The sequence below is a fragment of the Rutilus rutilus genome (assembly GCF_951802725.1).
Source record: "Rutilus rutilus genome assembly, chromosome: 9".
Taxonomy (NCBI): domain Eukaryota; kingdom Metazoa; phylum Chordata; class Actinopteri; order Cypriniformes; family Leuciscidae; genus Rutilus; species Rutilus rutilus.
In genome coordinates, this window is record NC_140223.1 from 31,595,407 (window position 1) to 31,617,355 (window position 21,949).

At 38.2% G+C, this 21,949-nt stretch overlaps 2 protein-coding genes across 2 annotated transcripts in view; both read right to left on the minus strand.

The window, feature by feature from the left end:
- Positions 1–702: 702 nt before the first annotated feature.
- On the minus strand, positions 703–16,058 carry ccdc150 (coiled-coil domain containing 150). Its single transcript, XM_084420039.1, has 25 exons — positions 16,025–16,058; positions 15,183–15,542; positions 12,544–12,710; positions 11,859–11,975; positions 11,342–11,471; positions 11,218–11,261; positions 11,054–11,146; positions 10,579–10,686; positions 10,163–10,287; positions 9,742–9,919; positions 8,625–8,693; positions 8,355–8,447; positions 8,197–8,280; positions 7,846–7,944; positions 7,056–7,121; positions 6,827–6,951; positions 6,394–6,466; positions 6,197–6,309; positions 5,396–5,501; positions 5,106–5,264; positions 4,956–5,024; positions 4,156–4,287; positions 2,853–2,939; positions 2,423–2,560; positions 703–1,449 (listed from the first exon to the last, which is right to left on the minus strand). The coding sequence occupies exons 2-25, from the start codon at positions 15,538–15,540 to the stop codon at positions 1,315–1,317; spliced, it is 2,868 nt and encodes a 955-aa protein (XP_084276165.1). The 5' UTR covers positions 15,541–15,542; positions 16,025–16,058; the 3' UTR covers positions 703–1,314.
- A 585-nt stretch (positions 16,059–16,643) lies between these two features.
- The window catches only part of usp16 (ubiquitin specific peptidase 16), an 11,139-nt gene continuing 5,833 nt past the window's right edge, over positions 16,644–21,949 (minus strand). Inside the window, exons 11-17 of the mRNA XM_084419780.1 lie at positions 21,792–21,937; positions 21,490–21,663; positions 20,225–20,879; positions 19,517–19,611; positions 19,332–19,418; positions 18,150–18,297; positions 16,644–18,001 (exon numbers count right to left, since the gene is read on the minus strand). Coding sequence (XP_084275906.1) covers positions 17,880–18,001; positions 18,150–18,297; positions 19,332–19,418; positions 19,517–19,611; positions 20,225–20,879; positions 21,490–21,663; positions 21,792–21,937 — 1,427 coding nt within the window. The 3' untranslated portion in view covers positions 16,644–17,879. The remainder of the gene's footprint in view (positions 18,002–18,149; positions 18,298–19,331; positions 19,419–19,516; positions 19,612–20,224; positions 20,880–21,489; positions 21,664–21,791; positions 21,938–21,949) is intronic.

Here is a 21,949-nt window from a genome sequence, read left to right on the forward strand (position 1 = left end):
TCTTAGATTTTTTTTTTTCTCTCAGAATTGCGTGAAATAAACGCAAAATTGCGTGTTATAAAGCCAGAATTGTGTGGAAAAAAACAATCGCAATTCCGTGTTATAAAGTCAGAATTGCGTGAAATAAATTGCGTGTTATAAAGGCAAAATTGCGTGAAATAAACTCACAATAGCGTGTTTATAAAGTCAGAATTGCGAAATTTGCAATTGTGAGAAATAAAGTCAGAATTGTGATACTGTATAAACTCGCAATTACACTTTATAAAGTCGGAGGTGTGATGTGAGAATTGCGAGCTGACGTTTTTCCACAGAATTGGACTTCGCTCGCAATTTCGAGTCAATTTTTGAGTTGGGGAATTGTGAGATAAAGAGTCCAAACGATCTTTAGAAAAAAAAATATATTCCATGGCGGAAACAAGCTTCCATACTGTAACAGCACTAGACTGTAAACAGTGAATAAGAACCAGAGGAGCAGCCCACATGTTTTTGAGCCAATCAGAGTACGTATGCTCTTTTGCCTTTTATGGCTGCTGATTGGCTGACATATAAGTGGTGGGCGGGGTTTAAAAAAGGCCAGTGGTTGTACAGATCGGAGATGTTCAGTTTGTGCTTAACTAGTATTTTGAGCACTGAATTACACAATGACTATATATATATATATATATATATATATATACACACACACACACACACACACACGTGTAAATATAATCATTTTATTACAGTATTGTCTTTTCAGATTCAAGCGGTTAGATTCAATGACAAAAACTGATATAGCAATAAAAACTATTATATAAATATAATACCAAAATATACACATATACAAAACAGGTTGCCTCTTTCTAACAGCAAGACTTCATTTACACTTGTTATTTTTGTATATTATTGTTGTTCTTGTATATTTCTTGTTTCACTTTGCAGGTGTAGGAGTTTGACCTTGTATTATTGTGATGGATTAACATTGTTGCGGGCTGCAGGGAAATAACATGTTTAACATGAGTCATTTGTGAGTAATTAGGTCATTTGTGGCTCTGTTTTTTATTTTATGAACAGCATGACGATCTTTTTCTGGTTGTCAAAACTCTCTGTCTCTCTACATCCACACATAATGTATTTTTGCAAGTGCACTTTTTATGTTCAAGTAATGACAAAAGCATTAATATATACGTTTCAACGAATTTGTTAAACATGCTTGATATTTCCCAGCATATACAAACACAGCAACTGTAGATCTTTCATTTCTGCTTTCATTTCTCCTTTCTCCATGATCTATGAGTTGTTGATGCACTTCTTCATGACCCCTGGAGGCTGTTATCAGCTGGTCAGTGTGCGTACGCGTCTTGTGTGTTTGGAACTGCCGGCGATGCTTCCCAGCTCCTTCTTCATCTCCCAGCGCTGTAATGCTGAGGCCCAGGGCTCCAGTTTAGGGTCATAAAAGCAAACGTGGGTCTAATAACAAAGTACAACCTTCAGGTCAGGAATAAAACACACAAACCTGACATTTGAGGTAAAATAATCACCCTCAGGACCAGAGACGAGGTCGGGACCAAATTTTGAGATATAAATGTATGTATACACACACACACACACACACATATACACATATTTATAAAGAGATTTATTTAAACATAGGTTAAATATATATTAATTAAATGTATATTTAATTTACACTACTGTTTAAAACATGTTCTCCAAGGCTGCATTTATGTGATCAAAAATACAGTAAACATTTTTTTGTAAAATATATTTACAATTTACGGTAACTATTTGCTATTTTAATATGTGACCCTGGACCACAAAACCAGTCATAAGTTGCACGGGTATATTTGTGGCAATAGACAACAATACATTGTGTGGGTCAAAATTATCGATTTTTCTTTTATGCCAAAAATCATGAGGATATTAAGTAAAGATCATGTTCCATGAAGATATTTAAATTTCCTACCGTAAATATATACATTTATTTTTGTGAGTGAATGCAGCACAATCGCGAACATAAATGCACAATTTTAAAGGTGATTTTCTCAATGTTTAGATTTTTTTTTGCACCCTCAGATTCCAGATGTTCAAATAGTTGTATCTCGACCAAATATTGTCATATCCTAACAAACCAAACATCAATGTGTATGGGAGTAACAGTTTTACTTCTTCCTGTCTGTTACTCCCATTTTTAATACGTTCCCTTCGCGTATGATCAATTTAATGCATCCTTGCTGAATAAAAGTTAATCCATGCATACAAATGTAGTAAAATTTATCATCAAAATAATAATTTAATAAGTCATTTTTAAATGCAGTTTTATTTGGACTTGGAGGATGCAACTGGATAGTTAATCACACATGGATCACTAGGAGGACCCTTATAAATGGATTTTCAACAAATATAATATAAAATGGTTAAATGTATGTGTCTCATTTACTACCTGAGCAGGAGTGCACAGTGTGCCGTCTTTCCCCGTCCTCCATAAGCTTTCCCTGAGTTTCTGTGGCTCATCCTCGCAGTTAAAGCTCTCCGATCCCGAGCGGAGTCCTCTGTGGTCCTCAACCATGTTCTCTGTGATCTGAGGAACAGAGAAGCGGGATAGAAACAGAGCAATCAAATCAAAAGCAAAGGCAAAAGAAATGTCCATCCTCTGGAGAGCTCGCATGATTTCATCACTGGCTGTGATCAGCAGAGGAGGAGGCGGCAATCTAAATTCTGACAAGGTTTTGAGCAATAATTTCAAGACTTTGGAAAAAGGGATAGATTGATCATTACTGGAAACACCACAGCATTCAGATTCAGTTGGCTTACTTCATATGTCCCTATTATTATTGCTGATGTATAAATGGTTGCAAATGGGGTTCGTTTACCTGCTGTGACTCCAGACAAACTTCCCGGATTCTCAGTTCTGCCTCATCCCTCTCGTCCCGGAGCCGTTTCAAACTCTCTTCCAGGTGCTGTACACAAACACATTAACAGCACCATTCAGCACAAAACCCCTGATCACTTATTCACATACTGGCATTTCTCCAGCACTTTGTTGGTCTTGCAGTATTGATGCCCTGAAGGGAGTAACAGACAGGAAGAAGAAGGGAACAGTAGCTTGCTGAGACTGCACAGAGGAAGGAAAAACAGAGACATGGAGAGAGAATCACAAGGCAAACAGAAAACGATAAAAAAAAAAAAGATGAAAGAAGAAAGGAGTATTTATGGCTCCTGATCCTCCAAGTGAACACGTGAAGTAATATCACATGAACCACGAGGACTGAGAGACAGTACCACATGCTTAAAGGCCCCGGTATAATTAAAGTCTCCCTGTAGTCAATCATTTTATACCTTAAAATTCATCTTTGATCACCAAAATGATATATTTAAACGTTTTGTACTGTGAATTTATTTTCTCGTCATGCCTTAAATAGCTTCAATGTTATAGCTTGAGCTACACACTTGCCTCATTTAGTATCCGCGGTTCTATGAATATGCAAATGAGCCCCGCCTGACCTGATTGGTTACAAGGTAGTTTGTGAGGTCAGAAACACCAGCGAACTAAACCGCGTTTTTGGTTCACAGCAGTTTCAAGGAGAAAATACTCAGCAATGATGTTGACTTATGGATTTGCACATGATTTGTCTTAAGGCACATTAAAAACACCACATAGACATAAAAACTTGATTTTCACCACAAGCGATATCAAAGAACGAACTTGGTGTGACGTAATTCTGAATAAAATCAGGCCCAAACAAAGTTCATTTTGTGTTCGTTTCGGTAGTTTGAAACAGCTTCCCAAAGCGAACTTTCTGGAAAAGTTTGCTCTGGCTGGTAAACACCTTTGAACTACCATTGGTCAGTGGTGATGATGTAATAGGTAGGTGTGCACAGAGGCTCCGCCTTCTTTGATGTGGACTTCTTCTCCGGTTCATTTCTTCTGTTCAGTCCCTCGATGTCCCCGTTTTCACACCGCTGTCATTTATGTTGTGTTTATTTTGTTATTGAGAAGAAAGTGTGCAGCACATATTTACATATCCATCCAAACGCAGCGTGAACAGCATCTGGACGTTCGCTAACAGTATAACGCTGCTCACGTATTACAAACTACTTTTTACTCCAAAGCGAAGAGCGAAGAAGAACGTCGTGAGTAAATCGGGGCCTTGAGGTGAAAAAGAGAGCGCTGACCTGACATTGCTCCTGTAGGGTGTGATTGAGATCTCTTTCAGCCTGTAGCTCCCCCTGCTGCGTGGAGGACAGACACTGCAGCTCAGACTGGAGAGAAACCATCTCAGAGCGCATCTGCAGCAGACACTGAGACTGAAACACACACATGACAAACTGTGAGAGGACATCTTTAGTAAAGATGGGTCAGGACACTCACTAGTTGTACAGCATGTCGGTAAGTAAGTAAGGTTATATTTTTTTAGCAGCTGTGCTTTAAAGGGGATGCATTTAGAAATACAACTTTTAGGCAAAACTTTTAAGCTCTTTAAAATATTAAAGCAGTGCTGGTGTAATAAAGTCTCTGCCTTAAACGATAAATATCGATCAATACAATTATGGTTGGAGTCTATTATGCATTATACATAAATGTCTTTTTTTTTCATGACAACTATGAATAATCATACTAATTATGAATAACAAGATAATATAAAGGTATTAGATTCAAAATCACTCTAAATATATAAGCAAAATATATTTTTTAAATTACATTTAATAATTAAATTGTGTTCATTTTTATGCTCAGCATAATACACAGTGAAATGCATTATTAAAAATATAAAGTTATTCGTGCAATTAATTTTTAGAGCAAATAAAGTGCATTGTGACATGGAGGCGAACATTTAAGAAACGAAGGGCCGTTTACACGACACAATTTTCATCCAAAAACAGAAGGAAAAGAAAGCATTTGGGCCATTCATTTACACGACAAGGGGGTTTTGGGGGCCCGAAATGCAAACTGTTGAAACAGTTTGGATGCACACCTGCTCATAACTCCTCCTCTTATATTCATCCTTAGCTTCCTCAAGACTTTCGATTTCTGCTTCCAAATCCTGTTGGGAGAAGCAAGACGATGCTGGTATTACAGTGAGAGAGCTTGTATTGTGAGGTGAACCATGGGTAAAGTGACACACCTTGATTCTCAGAGAGTGGTTCAGAGCTGTTCTGTTGTCCAGAGACTGATTCAACCGAGACGCCAGCTTCTCCAGCTCAGACACCTTCTCTTGTAGCTTCTGATTGGCTTGTGAGAGGTCACCTGACTTTGCTGATGCATCATTTAGTGCCCTCTTCAGCTATATAGAAAACAGGAGTCAGTCAGAGTCATTCTTATTTGTAAACTAAGTAGTTAAAAGTGCTATACATTGAAAACTACATCACAAGACAACTAATGTGCATAAAAATAAAAACATTTTTTCAATATTACCCTCTGTGCTGACTTCCTCCTAGAGTCTTTTTCTCTGTTGAGGGAATCCACACATTCCGTCAACCGACGAATCTCTGCCCTTGCCTCTTTAAGCTCCGCCTCCCTGCTGATGCAATCATGTATACTATGAACTCAAGAAAACATGGAGGAAAACAACAACTGGGTCCCTTTGATTTGAACATAGCTGGATCCTGGTAAATACCTAAATATAGATCAATGCAAAAATTTAGGGCTGCAGGATAAATCTGTACTATATCAGTTATCGACCAATATTAGAGATTTTTTACATTTTAATTAGTTGATATTGCCTCTATATCAGTCAGTATTAGATATTTAATTGTGCATACTCTTTTACACTATTTTTACATATATTATATAGAGTTAACATTGATGTTATATTGAATTTTACATATTTATATTGAATGAACAGCCATTTAAAGTTAATCTTTAAAACACTAATAATTTATCTTAAAATAATTATTTTACCAGCCATTTTTCGTACTGTACTTCATAATGTTGTGATGCCTAAATTTGTAGCAACTGAAACAAATTTACGTTTTTAATCTTTATTTTTTATTTAGATAAAACAATACAGAACTTTATTATTGGCCATTACATGAACATAATGATCTGCTTATCAGTATCGGCCAGAATTGTTAATAATATCGTTGCATCTCTAAGTAAGTACAGTATTAACACACATCCTAATGTCAAGTGGCATTAATGAAGTGAACAATGTAGAATCGAGTTTGTGGTTTTAAATGACAAACAGTCCTGCTGATAAAACATATATTCCCTCACCTCTCGCCGAGGGTGTTTAGTTTCTCCTGTGTGTTTTGGTTTTCCCGTAAGGCCTGCTCTAAACTCTGAGCAAGTGTCCTGTTGTCATCAAGTGCTTTTTGCAAAGACTCCCCCTTCAATGTGAGCGTGGAAACATTTAAACGCTTTGATCACATCTCTTATTTATTTGGTCGTCAGTGTGTTTGTGTGCGTTATACCTTCTCATTATTGGTTGCGTTGTGATTCTCTACTTCAGCTTCAAGCCTCTGAATCTCTTTTATAGCCTGCAGTCTGACAAACACACACACACACACACACACACAGGCAAACACAGTGCTGATTACCAAAGACAAACACTGACTTAGTAAAAACAAACAACAATCATATTTACAGTAATGCACTTATAATGGAAGTCTATGCAGCAAGACATTCCCCAGAAATGAATAAATGTCAAAGCACTTTATTTAATTGTTTCATACAAAAATGTGTTATTTGAGCTGTAAAGTTCAAAAACTGAAAACTTATGTGATGCTGCATCCATGCCAAGTGCAAGACGGCTGCCATAATCTACTAGCACAACATAAAAAATGATCCCCTTCCTTTAATCAGACGTGTCTCGTCTTATAGTTTCTCACACACACAAACACACACCTCCCTCTCCTGAGTGTGTGCAGTTCCTGCGCTCTTTCTCTCAGCTCTGCATGCAGTGTTTGTGTGTTCTGCTGCAGACGAGCGTGAGACGACAGGACGTTCTCCAGAGTCTGCGCTATTTCATTCTGTTACGCACAAAAAACACACACACACACACGCGGTCATACAAATGTGATCTTTTATTAATGCAATTCATTGCTTTCAATTCTCGTTCTTTAGAAAGACTCACCGTGTCTCTGTGCTGTTGCTGTAGCGCACCGAGTTGCTCTTTCAGTGTCTGATTTTCTATCTGGATCTATGAAAGAGAGTGTTAAATTCAGCAGTCCACATATAATTCTAGCCATAATTTTGTTTTATATCACCATTTTGCAGTTTTTAAGTGCTCCATGATTCAATAACAGCCTCTACAAAGCCCCATTTCATTGTGACAGATGCATAAAACAATCAGCACTGAAACGTCCTGCTTTTATTACTTAAATGTGACTCTGCAAGCCAAGATTATGAACACAGAATGAATGCTGTTAAATGTGGGCCGTCATATATAAACTTATAATAGAGATATACACATACTTTCGGTTTTATGTGTTTTATATTGATGGTATCGTCTAACTGTGTTTTGTCTTATGTTCTGCTTATGTTATGATAATGTTTTGTTTTCTGATGTCAGGAATCTAGCGGTCACATTTTAACGGTACCATATGGGTTACCTGTTAATCAGTATTTGGTGATTTTTAAACGAGGCAAGTTTGCTGCTTAGATAATATTTATAAATATTAGTCTTTTTGGATGAGGATGAAGTACAGTATATGAGCCTTTTATTAATTGAGCAGTCTGAGAGTTTTAACTAGAGGTGTAGACAGCATGCGGTGTAGACAGCATCGCTGATTGTAATGGGTTTTATCTGCTTTTGTGGCTTTTTGTTGTTGCGGCTCGCGTCTGGTGTAAACACGGTGTCACACACCTGAGCGACTGAGCTTGTGAAACAGCAGTGGTTTTGTTAGACGAGTGTTTGTGTTTACCTGTGTGTAACTGTACTGCAGTTTAGTGTTAGTCTGACAGTGTTCATTACAGTCTGCTTTCAGTGTCTTCAGTTCAGCGGCCATCTGCTGCACTCGTGCCTGTGCGCACACACACACACACACACACACACACACACACACACACACACACACACACACACACACACACACACACACACACACACACACACACACACACACACACACAGTCTATTAGGAGCCTGGTGTGGGTTTCTGCTATATAATGTGTGTGTTCATCATATGATTGTTTGAGCATCATTGTATGTCACACTGTGCAAAATGTGTGCAATGAATCCATATACATACAAAGTGTGTGTGTGTGTCACAGACCTGCAACTTGCCCTTCTCGTAGGCCAGTTTGTTCTTGCTGTCTGTCAAGTCCCACAGCATCTGTTCTACCTGACGGTGAGTTACCTGGGAGAGAAAGAGTGTTACAAGCACGTTTTCTTTTGACGTGCATCTGCCTCTGTGATCTTTTGATCTCAAACCTGCTGATGCTCCATGACTGTCAGGCTCTCCATCAGCTCCTCGTTCTCCTCCTTCTGTTTCTGCAGTGCTGAGTTCACTGTGGTCAGCTCCGCCTGTCCATCACAGGGGAGAAGATGATGTTATGGTAATAGCTGGTGCAATATTACCCTGATCTGTAGAGTAGGTGAAATTAGCTCTATTTTGTATCCAGCAAAAAAAAAAAAAAAAGTTTGATCTCCTGAATGAGAAAAAGAAAGACTGGAAGTGACCTCACATTTGGTCAGCAGTACCTTGATATCTGACAGCTGTGTTTCTAGAATGTTCTTCTCTTTTTTCAGCAAAAAGATTGCAGAGTTCATCTGAGATTTGGAAATTAAGAGTTCATTAAAGCAACGGGCCACAAGTGGTTGTGCGGTACAGAATTTTCAAAGGTTAAGGGCTGTTGTTAGCAAGCATAATGTGAAAAAAATAAAATAAATCATAACGGAGATAATTCACATTGGTTTATTGCAGATTTAGACTAATTAAAAGTATTATTAATAATAATCCTGCATTATTAAAAATAAATTATTATTATTTGTATATAATGTATATACAAATTACATAATGTATTATAATTATTCTAATGATTAACTATTAAACATTATTTACTACTTTGATGATCAAATGAATTATAATCGTAAAATAATGATACATTTCTAATCTATCTATCTATCTATCTATCTATCTATCTATCTATCTATCTATCTATCTATCTATCTATCTATCTGTCTGTGTCTGTCTGTCTGTCTCTATCTATCTATCTATCTATCTGTGTCAGTCTGACTCTATCTATCTATCTATCTATCTATCTATCTATCTATCTATCTATCTATCTGTGTCAGTCTGACTCTATCTATCTATCTATCTATCTATCTATCTATCTGTGTCTGTCTGTCTCTATCTATCTATCTATATATATATATATATATATGATCAAGTATAATTAATAAAATATTATTAATATTATTGTTTTTGTTGTCATAGTTATTATTGATATAATTAATTAATATTGTTAATATAATTAATAATACAAATACGTTTATTTAATAAAATTAATAACAATATTACTAAAATTAATACAATATTAATAACAATATATTAGTACTACTACTACTACTACAACCACGACCAATAGTATTAATAGTAATAGTAATAATAATAAATACAATATTAATAGCAATATATACTACTACTAATAATACCACCACCAATAATAATATAAATAATAATGATAATTGTGATATTTATGACAATAATAATAAATAATAACAATCATAATTATTATTATTATTATTGTTGTTGTTGTGTCCTTTCCTTTCAGCTTGAGAAATGACACCAGCAAAAAATAACAACAATTCAACTCACTTCACTCTTCATGTGCTCTCTCTCTTCTCTCAGGGTCTCTCCATCTCTCCCAGCACGACTGAGCTCCCCCTGAAGCCTCTGAATGGTCTGTTCCAGCATCTGCTGATGACTGACAGCTGTCACCTGGGAAACAGTGGAGCTCTGCTGCAGCTCGGAATGATCCATCTTCAGTGCCTCCCTTGTAGACCAAATAAAACAGCTTATTTACAGTCATATTTTCTTTTATCTTTTGTGGTTTTCAAAGATGATGGCATTTCATGCAACATGTTGCCATCTGCCTATTCTGACTGAATTGAAGATGAATTTCAGCCAAAATATGGTAGCGTTTGCTAGGATACAGCTTTTGACGTCAACAACAGAATATATGTGTTCGTCTTTTCCCTGCTGTTGTTTTATAGTAGTGAATGTGTGTGTAACTCACAGTTCTTTCTGCAGGACGAGTTTCTCTGATATCGTGACCTGTAGTTCAGCCTGGATGTTCCTCCTGGCTGTGTCTAAAAGCAGATCCTGCTCCTTCAGGTGTTTAGACACACGATCTCGCTCCGCCTGAACAAACAGTGTGTGTGTGTGTGTGTGTGAGAGAAAAATCAGCAAAATCTCTATCAGCAAACTTTTGTTCAGTATTACTATTACTGCCATATTGACTCATTTTCATTTTTATCCTTCTTAATGAGTATAAACTGAATTAATGTTATTTTACTGGTTAAATATAACTTATTTTGCATTTATTAATGCACTAATTCAGTTGTTCGCAGCAAAGATGAAAACAAACTGGCAATAGAATGTCCAATTGTTTTCCATGCCAATATCAGTAAAACTGGAACTGAACTGAAATACCTTGATGTTGCTCTGATATTCTGTCTGTAGTCGAGTGTTTTCCAGTGTTAATGAGTGAAGTGCAGTGCTCAGCTCTGAACACTGAACCTCTAACTGTTCATTCAACACCTGAGAGAAAGAGAGAGGATGACTTTTAACCTTTATTCATAACATGCACAAAGATTTTTACACCAGAACAGGAAAGTTAATCAATAAAATTGTTGGCTAAACAAAGCTAAATAAATGCATATAAACCTAAATTTCAATCGGTTTTCCACACAAATTATTCAAATCACTTCAGAAGATTAAAGAATAAATCATACACACTGCTATATGGGACTTTTTTATGTGCTTTTTTGAGCTTGACTATTACAATAACCACACAAAATTGAGAACCATAGCTCTAATCCATATATTTGTACGATGACAGTATGTTGGCTTTGTGGAAATAAAAATTATTTAATGCTAAACAGATTGTGTGTGTGTGTGTGTGTACCTGAACTTGATCTGCAGCTGCTCTGAGGTCTCGTCCATCTCTGACGAGTCTGCTGTTGTCCTGCTGCTGCTTCTGCAGAGCCGTCTTCACACTCTAAACACACACGGACATCATGAGATGTGTCATTACTGCCATCAGCGTCTCTAACACACATGTGCTCGTACCTTGATCTCTTTGCTCAGCTGTGATATCAGAGTCTCTTTCACTCCTGAGAGGAAACAACATTTTAGTTTCACAATACAGTTGCATAAACCAAGATTAAACGTCCCATAATTCAGTGTTTCTGACTGGAATGGTCTCGGAGCTGCTGACACTCTCTCTCCAGGCACAGGATTTGCTCCTCCCTCTTCTTTAGCTCCGCCCTGTTTGTGTGTCCATCAGTACGTAAGGTGTGGCAATTTACTTGAAGAACTTCCACCTAACAAGACACCAGCAAATAGTGAATAGAAAGATTAGATTAGGCGTTTTATGGCTATAAAACACATCCAGGGTGTTGTGGGTGGTTGCTAAGGTGTTGCTATGGTGTTCTGGATGGTTGCTCTGAGCATTGCTTGGTGTAAAGAGGTATTTTACAGTAGTCAACATTTAAGTAGATCAAAAAAGTTCATCAAACAAGAACAGGTATTGTTCAAAATTCATGAATAACTTTGATGAAAGGTTTTGATCCACTTCAAATGTTGACTACTGTAGTTTCTCCAAGTATATTTATCAATCAGACAAGTTTTTTTTTTTTTAAATATGCAAGCAAGATCGCAGTAAACGAGGATATACTGTGAACCTTTTCTAGTCATTTCCTTCAGTTTACCTGGCCTCTCTCCCTCTCCACCACTCTCTCCATCTCCTTTAGTCTCAGCAGCAGTGCATTGTGGGATTGCTCAGCCACCAAGTGTGCTGCGGTCTCTTGCGCCATCTGCTCCTCCTTCTGTGAACAGATTCAGAGGTCATGAACTATCAAATGAGATTGAAAGTAACATAATTATGACATCATTAGATTAATCAGTTCAACCAAGAAAAATATGAAAACATTCTGGAGAAATATAATGGATGTACATTTTTTTAATTAATACTTTTATTTAGCAAGGACACATTTAATTGATCAAAAGTGACAGTAAAGACATTTATAGACATTTATGTTTATTGAGCATCAAATCAGCATATTAGACTGATTTCTGACGGATCATGTGACACTGAAAACTAGAGTAATGATGCTGAAAATTCAGCTTTACCATCATAGGAATAAACTGTATTTTAAAATATATTAAAATAGAAACCAGTTATTTTGTATTATTTCATAATATTACTGTATTTTTGATCAAATAAATGCAGCCTTGGTGAACATAAGACATTTTTGAACGCCAGATAACCAGGTAACTATTAACTAAAACCTTGTTTTACCACATTTTAGCATTTTTTATTGTGTGATAAATTATTAAAAGCACAACTATTTTCATGTAGACATTAATGAATGAATGAGCCCATAGCTGTTTTACTTTAGCGGAGCTGGTATTCTCCAGCGCCTCTCTGAGTCTGAGCACCTCCCGCTGCGCCTCCTGCCTCTCCTCACAGGCCCGTCTCAGCTCGTCCTGTACATGCAGCAGGTCCCGGTGTGAAGAGCGCTGCTCCTCCTCGTGCTGCTCCTGCAGGGCGCTTAATCGCGCTACACACAGAGGGGAGATTACAAACTCGTCTCCTGCAGGGCCCACAGATGAATGCAGACAAAACAAGTGCAAAAATCACTCACTCACACACACACACACACACACACACTCTTACTGCTCACACAAATTCAGTTTTGAAATTATTCCATAGACTATTGCTGGATGGTTACGCGGTTAAATGACTCACTGAGTGATGATGCAAATAATAATGAATGTGTTAGGCAAGAGTTGATTTGATATTGCAAAGTTGAGAAATCACTCTTTAAAAGTGAAATGATTTCTATAAATCCAGTGATCAAATGCTATGGGTCTCAGTATTCAATGATAGTCACATGACTAGTGGCTGGTCTGTGTGTGCAATCATTTTTGGAATCTGATCACATGTGAACAGTTACTACCCAGCAGTGTGTGTGTGTGTGTGTGTGTGTGTGTGTGTGTGTGTGTGTGTTTGCATACATTATTGCAGTGACTAATATTGATGCTCCTCTTGATGGAAATAAATGCTGTGATGTTATTTCCATCAAGAGGTGCATCAATCTTTGGTCAAGATCTTGTATTGACAGTGCAAGAGTCCAGCACTCTGTAAAGTCTCCTCATGACCGTCACTCCGCAACAAATAACGGCGCACTTGTTCATTTGCATTGAAGCAATAGCGAATATTAAAAAGCATTTGGCAAACAGAAAAGACATCCTAACATTTTTTGATGCTCTTTGTACTGTATTGATCTGTCCACCTAAAACACATTTCTGGTGATGAGGATGAAAGAGGAAGGGAGGAGATGGCTGGATGACAAGATGTTGTTTGAATAATTTATATATACACTCACCTAAAGGATTATTAGGAACACCTGTTCAATTTCTCATTAATGCAATTATCTAATCAACCAATCACATGGCAGTTGCTTCAATGCATTTAGGGGTGTGGTCCTGGTCAAGACAATCTCCTGAACTAAAAACTGAATGTCAGAATGGGAAAGAAAGGTGATTTAAGCAATTTTGAGCGTGGCATGGTTGTTGGTGCCAGATGGGCCGGTCTGAGTATTTCACAATCTGCTCAGTTACTGGGATTTTCACGCACAACCATTTCTAGGGTTTACAAAGAATGGTGTGAAAAGGGAAAAACATCCAGTATGCGGCAGTCCTGTGGGCGAAAATGCCTTGTTGATGTTAGAGGTCAGAGGAGAATGGGCCGACTGATTCAAGCTGATAGAAGAGCAACTTTGACTGAAATAACCACTCGTTACAACCGAGGTATGCAGCAAAGCATTTGTGAAGCCACAACAGGCACAACCTTGAGGCGGATGGGCTACAACAGCAGAAGACCCCACCGGGTACCACTCATCTCCACTACAAATAGGAAAAAGAGGCTACAATTTGCACGAGCTCACCAAAATTGGACAGTTGAAGACTGGAAAAATGTTGCCTGGTCTGATGAGTCTCGATTTCTGTTGAGACATTTAGATGGTAGAGTCAGAATTTGGTGTAAACAGAATGAGAACATGGATCCATCATGCCTTGTTACCACTGTGCAGGCTGGTGGTGGTGGTGTAATGGTGTGGGGGATGTTTTCTTGGCACACTTTAGGCCCCTTAGTGCCAATTGGGCATCGTTTAAATGCCACGGCCTACCTGAGCATTGTTTCTGACCATGTCCATCCCTTTATGACCACCATGTACCCATCCTCTGATGGCTACTTCCAGCAGGATAATGCACCATGTCACAAAGCTCGAATCATTTCAAATTGGTTCCTTGAACATGACAATGAGTTCACTGTACTAAAATGGCCCCCACAGTCACAACCCAATAGAGCATCTTTGGGATGTGGTGGAACGGGAGCTTCGTGGCCTGGATGTGCATCCCACAAATCTCCATCAACTGCAAGATGCTATCCTATCAATATGGGCCAACATTTCTAAATAATGCTTTCAGCACCTTGTTGAATCAATGCCACGTAGAATTAAGGCAGTTCTGAAGGCGAAAGGGGGTCAAACACAGTATTAGTATGGTGTTCCTAATAATCCTTTAGGTGAGTGTATATGCTGTAACATGGTTAATCTGGTTCATTTATGTATTTACTTTTTGGCTAATAGAAGTTCTGAATGGCCGGTAACTTAAACATTTTGTAGACAAGTTTCAAACCCTGTTCATATGGCTCTTCCAACCATTATTACACAATTTGAGCCTGATGAATCTTGACATTGTCATCCTGGAATATGGCCATGATGTCTCTTCCTACATTGTGGTTTAAGAAATGAAAAGCTACACACACATCAGTTAGGGTTAGAAGAACTGTTGCCAAATGTGCATGTGCATTATGTAACATGCTAGAAACATAATAATCACTGTAATAATGATCCAATCATAGACTCTTAAGCATTTGCCAATTTAAATCCAAAAAGTGACTTTTTTGGTCGTCAGTGTGTGTGTGCGTATATATATAATAGATTTTTTCATACATTAGGCGTGCTGACCTGTGTGAGATGGATTGAGCTCTCTGTTCATCTCCAGACGGAAGATGGTGAGTTTCAGAGTGTGCAAAACACTTTCTAATCTGCACACGCGTGCGACGAGCGTTTCACCCTGTCTCCATAGCAAACCCTCTCCTGTGGCACTCAGGGGCCCGTGGATGTTCACAGGACTGACCGGACGTCGCTTTGAGGAGTTTGAAGAGTTCACGAGCAGCTGATCTGCAGACGCTCCCAAAGAGCCCAGACTCCTCCTCAACTCCTCCGTCTGCTCCTCCGCTTTCTGAAGACGCCTCTGCAACACGGAGAGAGACTCAGGAGCCGTGGCCCCCACAGTCAGAGGACAGATCACTGGCCTGGACATTACTAGATAGATAGATATTGGACAGACAGATAGATAGATAGATAGATAGATAGATAGACAGACAGACAGACAGACAGACAGACAGACAGACAGACAGATAGATAGATAGATATTGGACAAACAGATAGATAGATAGATAGATAGATAGATAGATAGATAGATAGATAGATAGATAGATAGATAGATAGATAGATAGATAAGTTAATGTTGGACAGACAGATAGCATTGTTTAATGTTACCATGTGAATATACATTATATAATTTAATGTAAATGTCGTTGGTTAGCTGAAAACCCTTCTCAAAGAATATAATGGCATTATCGGATTTAAATCAGTGTAAACGCACAAACACGCACCGGAGTTAAGTGACATCTTCTCAACAAAACGTCTACATTTTAGTCACACTCCGAGAAATTAAATAAACTGTTCGTTTATATTAACTGAATGCGGAATAGATTTCATTTGTATCTGTTATTGTTGCTTACCTTTAGAGAGCCCGGCACTTCCGGCATAGATGGTTACCGTGGAGACCGCTCCCTCTCGAGCTCAGTTCCAAACTCCCGCCATAGCGAAAACACACACAAAACTAGAGTGGCAAATGCTGATTAGGTAGTGGCCCGGAAGTTCTAATTTAATTTGCATAACATCAGACCTGACCAATTATAGTTACATTTTTACTCTTCACTGGGTATGTTCACTGGGTGTTTTCAACTTTAGTAGCTTTAAATATTCATTATTCTGGAGTAAATTACTGCTCGACCTACTCTTTGAGAGAACGGCCGTGTCACGTGGTTTCTTTACAATCACAGTAGTTTGTGATTTAAGGACACGGGCGTTTTGTTCAATATTTTTGCAGCGACTGATACCTCAGATGTTTAAAATGTACACCAGAAGCCAAACCTTTAGTTAATTAGATTGAAAAGTTCATACTTTTTTTTGCAGACAAAAATACTGACATTCCTCTCGAGCCGTCACGCGCCCCCTCGAGGAAAGACTTTCATTAACAGAAAAATAGTATTAGCTAGTAGTGCCGCCCAATATAATTTCGTGTCTATGAACTTCTCTTGTTTGTAGGTTTCAAGCGTTTATATACTGTCTATGGTTTCAAGAGACGCTTGGACGCTCGGAACATGGTTTTGAACAACTGTCAGAAGATAAAATAGTCCATTTTATTTTAGTATTTTAGCTTATTAATATTAATATTTAATATTAGAAAACAAACAAACAAAAAACTTTTTATTTGAAGGTAGTCATTTATTTTGAGCTTCAGTGCTCTGAGGTTGTTAAAAAAAAAAAAAAAAAAAAAACTAAATAAAACAAACAAATCTAAAAACCAAGTCTTCAGAATCTGTTCATATATTGAAATTGCATGTTGCAGTTGACTCATGAGTCATGAATGCCATTATATTTGAGGGCAGGAAGGCATTTAATGTAATATAAAATTGTACCAATATAAAGGCTATTTCTGAACCAATATATATTTCTGTTTTACAATTGTTAAAATGGTATGAATCCCATGCTGTAAAGTCATGTCTTGGTCATATTTTTAGTTCTTATCTCACCCCAAAAATGGATTATTTTGAATAAAGAAAATGAAACCTATTTCTAGGACCGTTATTTACTTATTTATTTTAAGTACAGCTGTATGTTTACATCACATTATTTGAAAGTACTGAATATAATTGACACTGACTAAATTTAAAAAATGCTTCCATGATCATCAAGTGCATCACATCATTAAAAATGAGATTTGTAATGGGAAAAAAAGACTTTAAATAAAAGTAATGAGAATTGTAAGGATATGTACTTAATTGTCAGGGGTAAATATATATATATATATATATATATATATATATATATATATATATATATATATATATATATATATATACACACACATCCCTGACAATTAAGTTGTCCACAGGGGGGGATATATATACACTGTGGTTTTAGGGTGAAATATGACTTTTCTTCATGAGATTCACTGAAAATGACTATTTCTCTTGGCAGCAGTCCCGGAAGATAGTGCAGGACACTCAGATACTTTGAGAAATGCTGTATGAGGCAAATGACCACTTCAAAGCCTCATCAAACCATGATCAAGAGGTTAGAAAAACATTACATCACTTTCCAATCCCCACTGAGCATTATTAACTTCAATTAAAAAAAACAGAAATTATCACAAGTAAGTTCTGCGTCATGTTTGCATGAATCAAAACTTTCCCCTGAACAGCAGCTGATAATGCAGAAAAAAAAAAAAGAAAAAAAAAAAGAGGATGTCCCAGCAGTCGGAAAGAAGCACCAGCAGCCCTTTGTCTTGAAGCTCAGTCCTCACGTGGGTTATGAGATCTTCTCGTAGAACAGGAGGTAGGCTTGGGAACTCTGCACTTTGGCCTCCGGAACCGGATGGACGCTGCTGTCGCTGACGTGGAACCATGATCCTTTACTGGCCTCAGCGTTACCTGCGACAAGAGGAATATTGGAACATCATAATAATAATAATGTCACTGGGTTTCCAGCTAAATGCAATAGTGATTCAAACATTATTGTATGTTCATATATAAAGCTCACTGAAATCTCAGACTCAACAGCGATTCAGCTGATACTCACAACCAGCAGCTGACCCGTTTTCTACGTAATTGTGCGTGGAGGGTCGTGATTTAACGTAGGCCGTGTAGTGTCCGGACCGCATGGTGCCGCTGTGCTCCACTATGCCATAAAGACTATACAGCACTCGCGTTTCTCCCTCCTTCACACCCTAAAAACACAAACAGGGTTTGATGCACTGCTCATACAAGAGCATGATTAATCGTAAAAAAGATCACAATCTCGATTCAAACACCCACACGATCTTATTCCCACAGGACAATGATTCAGCCATGTCTATTAAACCTTTGACAAGTAGCCTGTGATCACAGCGAACATTCAAATCTGCGTTGGCACTGCCGCTGAGCCATAGAGAGCAGTTGTCACGTGCAGGTATGACACAGCTTCACAAACAGTCTTTTCAACATCACAGTTTGAGTTGTCAAAAAGTACCGACTTCGGTACCAAGTTGGAGCTGAAATTTAAAAAAAGTGACGATACCAGCATTTCCCTCTAGCATTTTTAGCGCTGTCGAACAGATTCTTAAACACCTCTGATTGGCCATTGTTTTGACGCGCTCAACATATATGTCTGTGACAATGGCCAATCAGAGGTGTTTAAGAATACATTCAACAGCGCTCAAAATGCTAGAGGGAAATTGCTGATATTGCCACATTTGTCAAATTTCAGTACTTTTGACAACAGTACAAATCACAGTATAATTATTTCCAAAAATTATTTGCATGAATTTGATTAAAATCTTTATGAGTGAGTCTTTGAATCATTCGTTCAAACTGAATAAAAATAAATACAAATTATTCAAATTAAATTATTTTTTAAAAAGACTGTAGCAATTAACATTTTGTCAGAACCTCTAGTAAATTATTTTGCTTAGTAATCCATTCAGAATCATTAGAGAACCATGATCTCTACAGGGTGGGCCATTTATATGGATACACCGTAATAACATGGGAATGGTTGGTGATATTAAAGTCCTGTTTGTGGCACATTAGTATATGTGAGGGGGCAAACTCCTCAAGATGGGTGGTGATATATACATATACTAATGTGCCACAAACAGGACTTTAATATCACCAACCATTCCCATGTTATTACGGTGTATCCATATAAATGGCCCACCCTGTATTTTAAACACACACAAAAAATCTTGATTCTCAGTTAATCCAGAAATTATAATTTGCTCACCTTGCAGTTTAAAGAGCAGAAAGGAGCAAGATCCAGGATCTGAGGAAACTGCACGTGTCTGTTCACCTTACAAACGCTGTATCCAACCTACAGGCAAACAAATGACAAAACAAGGGTCTAAATGGAGATTCCTTTGAGTGTATCAGTGTGGTGAGGTCTGGGACAGGAGGAACCAGGTGTTTTACCTGCTGGAATCTCTTCAGGTGAAGTGTGAGCACTGCTGGAGGATGAGAGATCAGCATCTGCTTCAGTGCATCTCTGTAAACAGCTTTCTTACCACCTGAATCGTGACAAAAATCAGTTTAGAAACACTGCTGTCACAATTGAGCTTTATGATAAACTAAGTTTTGTGTTCAATAACTAACAACAACAAAAAAAAAGTTTATCTTAGGTAAGGAGATCCAAAAAAACTAGTGTCAAACACGGGTAAACAATGTGCAATGCTTATTTATTATCTATCTATCTATCTATCTATCTATCTATCTATCTATCTATCTATCTATCTATCTATCTATCTATCTAGAAATACACTAATGTGTGTGTATATATATATATTATGTGTATATAACTTGGGACATCTGTGGCATTGTGCTGTGTGATAAAACTGCACATTTTAGAGTGGCCTTTTATTGTGGCCAGCCTAAGGCACACCTGTGCAATAATCATGCTGTCTAATCAGCATCTTGATATGCCACACCTGTGAGGTGGATGGAATATCTCGGCAAAGGAGAAGTGCTCACTAACACAGATTTAGACAGATTTGAGAGTGTGGACATAGAAAAAGTCTTAGATCTTTGAGTTCAGCTCATGAAAAATGGGGGCAAAAACAAAAGTGTTGCGTTTCTAATTTTGTTCAGGTATTATATAAATATTGTAAAAGGTGAGCACAGTACCATCAGAGGCTTTATGTCCAGGCTGGCGTTTTGTACAGGTAAAACACATCAGTCTGTTGTTCTCTGTGAGATGTTCCACCTCAGTGAACTGATACAGGCAGGACTCCACCGAACACTCCTTCTTCTCTGGCACCTCCCTGGTGGTCAGTGCGTGAAAGGCGAGCTCAGGGTCCTGATTCACCACAGTATATTCTTTAACGTCAACTGAGTCATCATCTCCATTCTCCATTTCACCTTCTGAAGCTGTTTTTAGTGACATAATATTCAGTTCTTTGACTAATTGATCCTCTTCAGCACAAAGCTGGTCAGCACCGTCGTCCTCCTCAATTTCATTCACCTCTTCCACTTTGTCTCCCTCCACAGACACATCTTCAGAGGTCTGGTCTTCGGATAAGGCAGTGAAGCGGTTCTTGCCAGCAGTAGCATGTTCTTGCTCGGGTTCCTCATCATCTTCATCCTCATTTTGTGATTGTGCGGAAGGTTTCTCAAGGTTCAAATGCTCCTGGCTGTTTTTAACCGGTTCCACATCAGCACTGCCATTTTCTGAAACACTGTGAACGGAGCCGTCCGCTGGATCGGTGCTGCTAGCTGTGCTCTGATTGGGCAGAGGTTCCAGAGTGACTTTACTGCCCAGTTTCTGCTGTCGTCTCTGAGTCTATGGATACAAAAGCCAACAAATAAGCGTATCGCAGATGGTCGGTATTCTACTTGATACTGTGAAAAATAAGTCACTGGAACATGATATGTGGAAAACATGTAAAAAAAAAAAAAAAAAAAACCATACATATACATATATAGGGCGCAGGCTGATCCTTTACATGCAATTTGCAATCAATCACATCATTACCACATGGTACAAGCTGATTTACCTCTACTGATCCTGCAGCCAATGAGATTGCTTGTTTAACATTTAAATAGTCTGGTTCATTGTTTGCTGTAAGCTAGTCCTGTAACGAGTTCCTCTGAAACCCTCCACCTCCCCCAGCTCCACCTGCCTAGATCTGCTATGGGATTTATGCTTGTCTCTTTATGCATCAGCAGCATATCTTACATGCTCACAGTAACATGTCTGTGTATCTATTGGCAGTAGCAAGTTTATATTTGCTCTGCAGCAGCAGCAATAATCAACAGCAGAAGCAGCGAAGCAGATCTAATCTGACGAAACCAAATACATTAACAGTGACCTATTTAATAACATGCTTAAACTATTTCGAGAGTTGTCATGATTGAGATATGCAATTGAAATGTTGACACTGTGTCTTTACCTTGGCTTGTTTCTTGGCCTGTTTCTTGGCTTTCTTCTGCTGGTACTTGCTTCCTGTTCCTGTAGGCATGTCTTCATTCCCATTGGTCAGAGATGTTGTGGTGTCTTGATCTCCATCGTCACTGACGCTGCTGCGATACTGAGCAACTTTCTTCTGATTCTTCTTTCTGTAGGCCTGGAGGAGAGACTCAAATCAGTTCACGTCCCCAGAACATGCTCACGCTTTACAACAGCAACCATGAGCATTTTGCCAGAAGGAAGAGCCAAAGTGTTTGAGGGATAAAGCAGCTATATGAATCTTACCTCATCAGCTACAGGAAGAGATAGATCCAGAAACATCTCTGTCACCAGAGACACAGTTCTGCACTCTTTACACATCACCGTGCTGCTCATCTCTCCACCAAACACTCTGTCCACAAAGTTCTTGGGTGCACCGTTTTTCTCATACTCTGGTGAAAACG

What these genes read in the sequence shown, in the direction of transcription:
- ccdc150 (XM_084420039.1), bottom strand. Translation starts at nt 15,540, where the DNA reads ATGTCCAGGCCAGTGATCTGTCCTCTGACTGTGGGGGCCACGGCTCCT. An exon ending in GAGAGCACATGAAGAGTGAA is followed by an intron (nt 8,694 to 9,741) that starts GTGAGTTGAATT and finishes TCCAAATCTCAG; the next exon opens with ATGAACTCTGCAATCTTTTT. An exon ending in ACGCAACCAATAATGAGAAG is followed by an intron (nt 6,310 to 6,393) that starts GTATAACGCACA and finishes CTCACATTGAAG; the next exon opens with GGGGAGTCTTTGCAAAAAGC.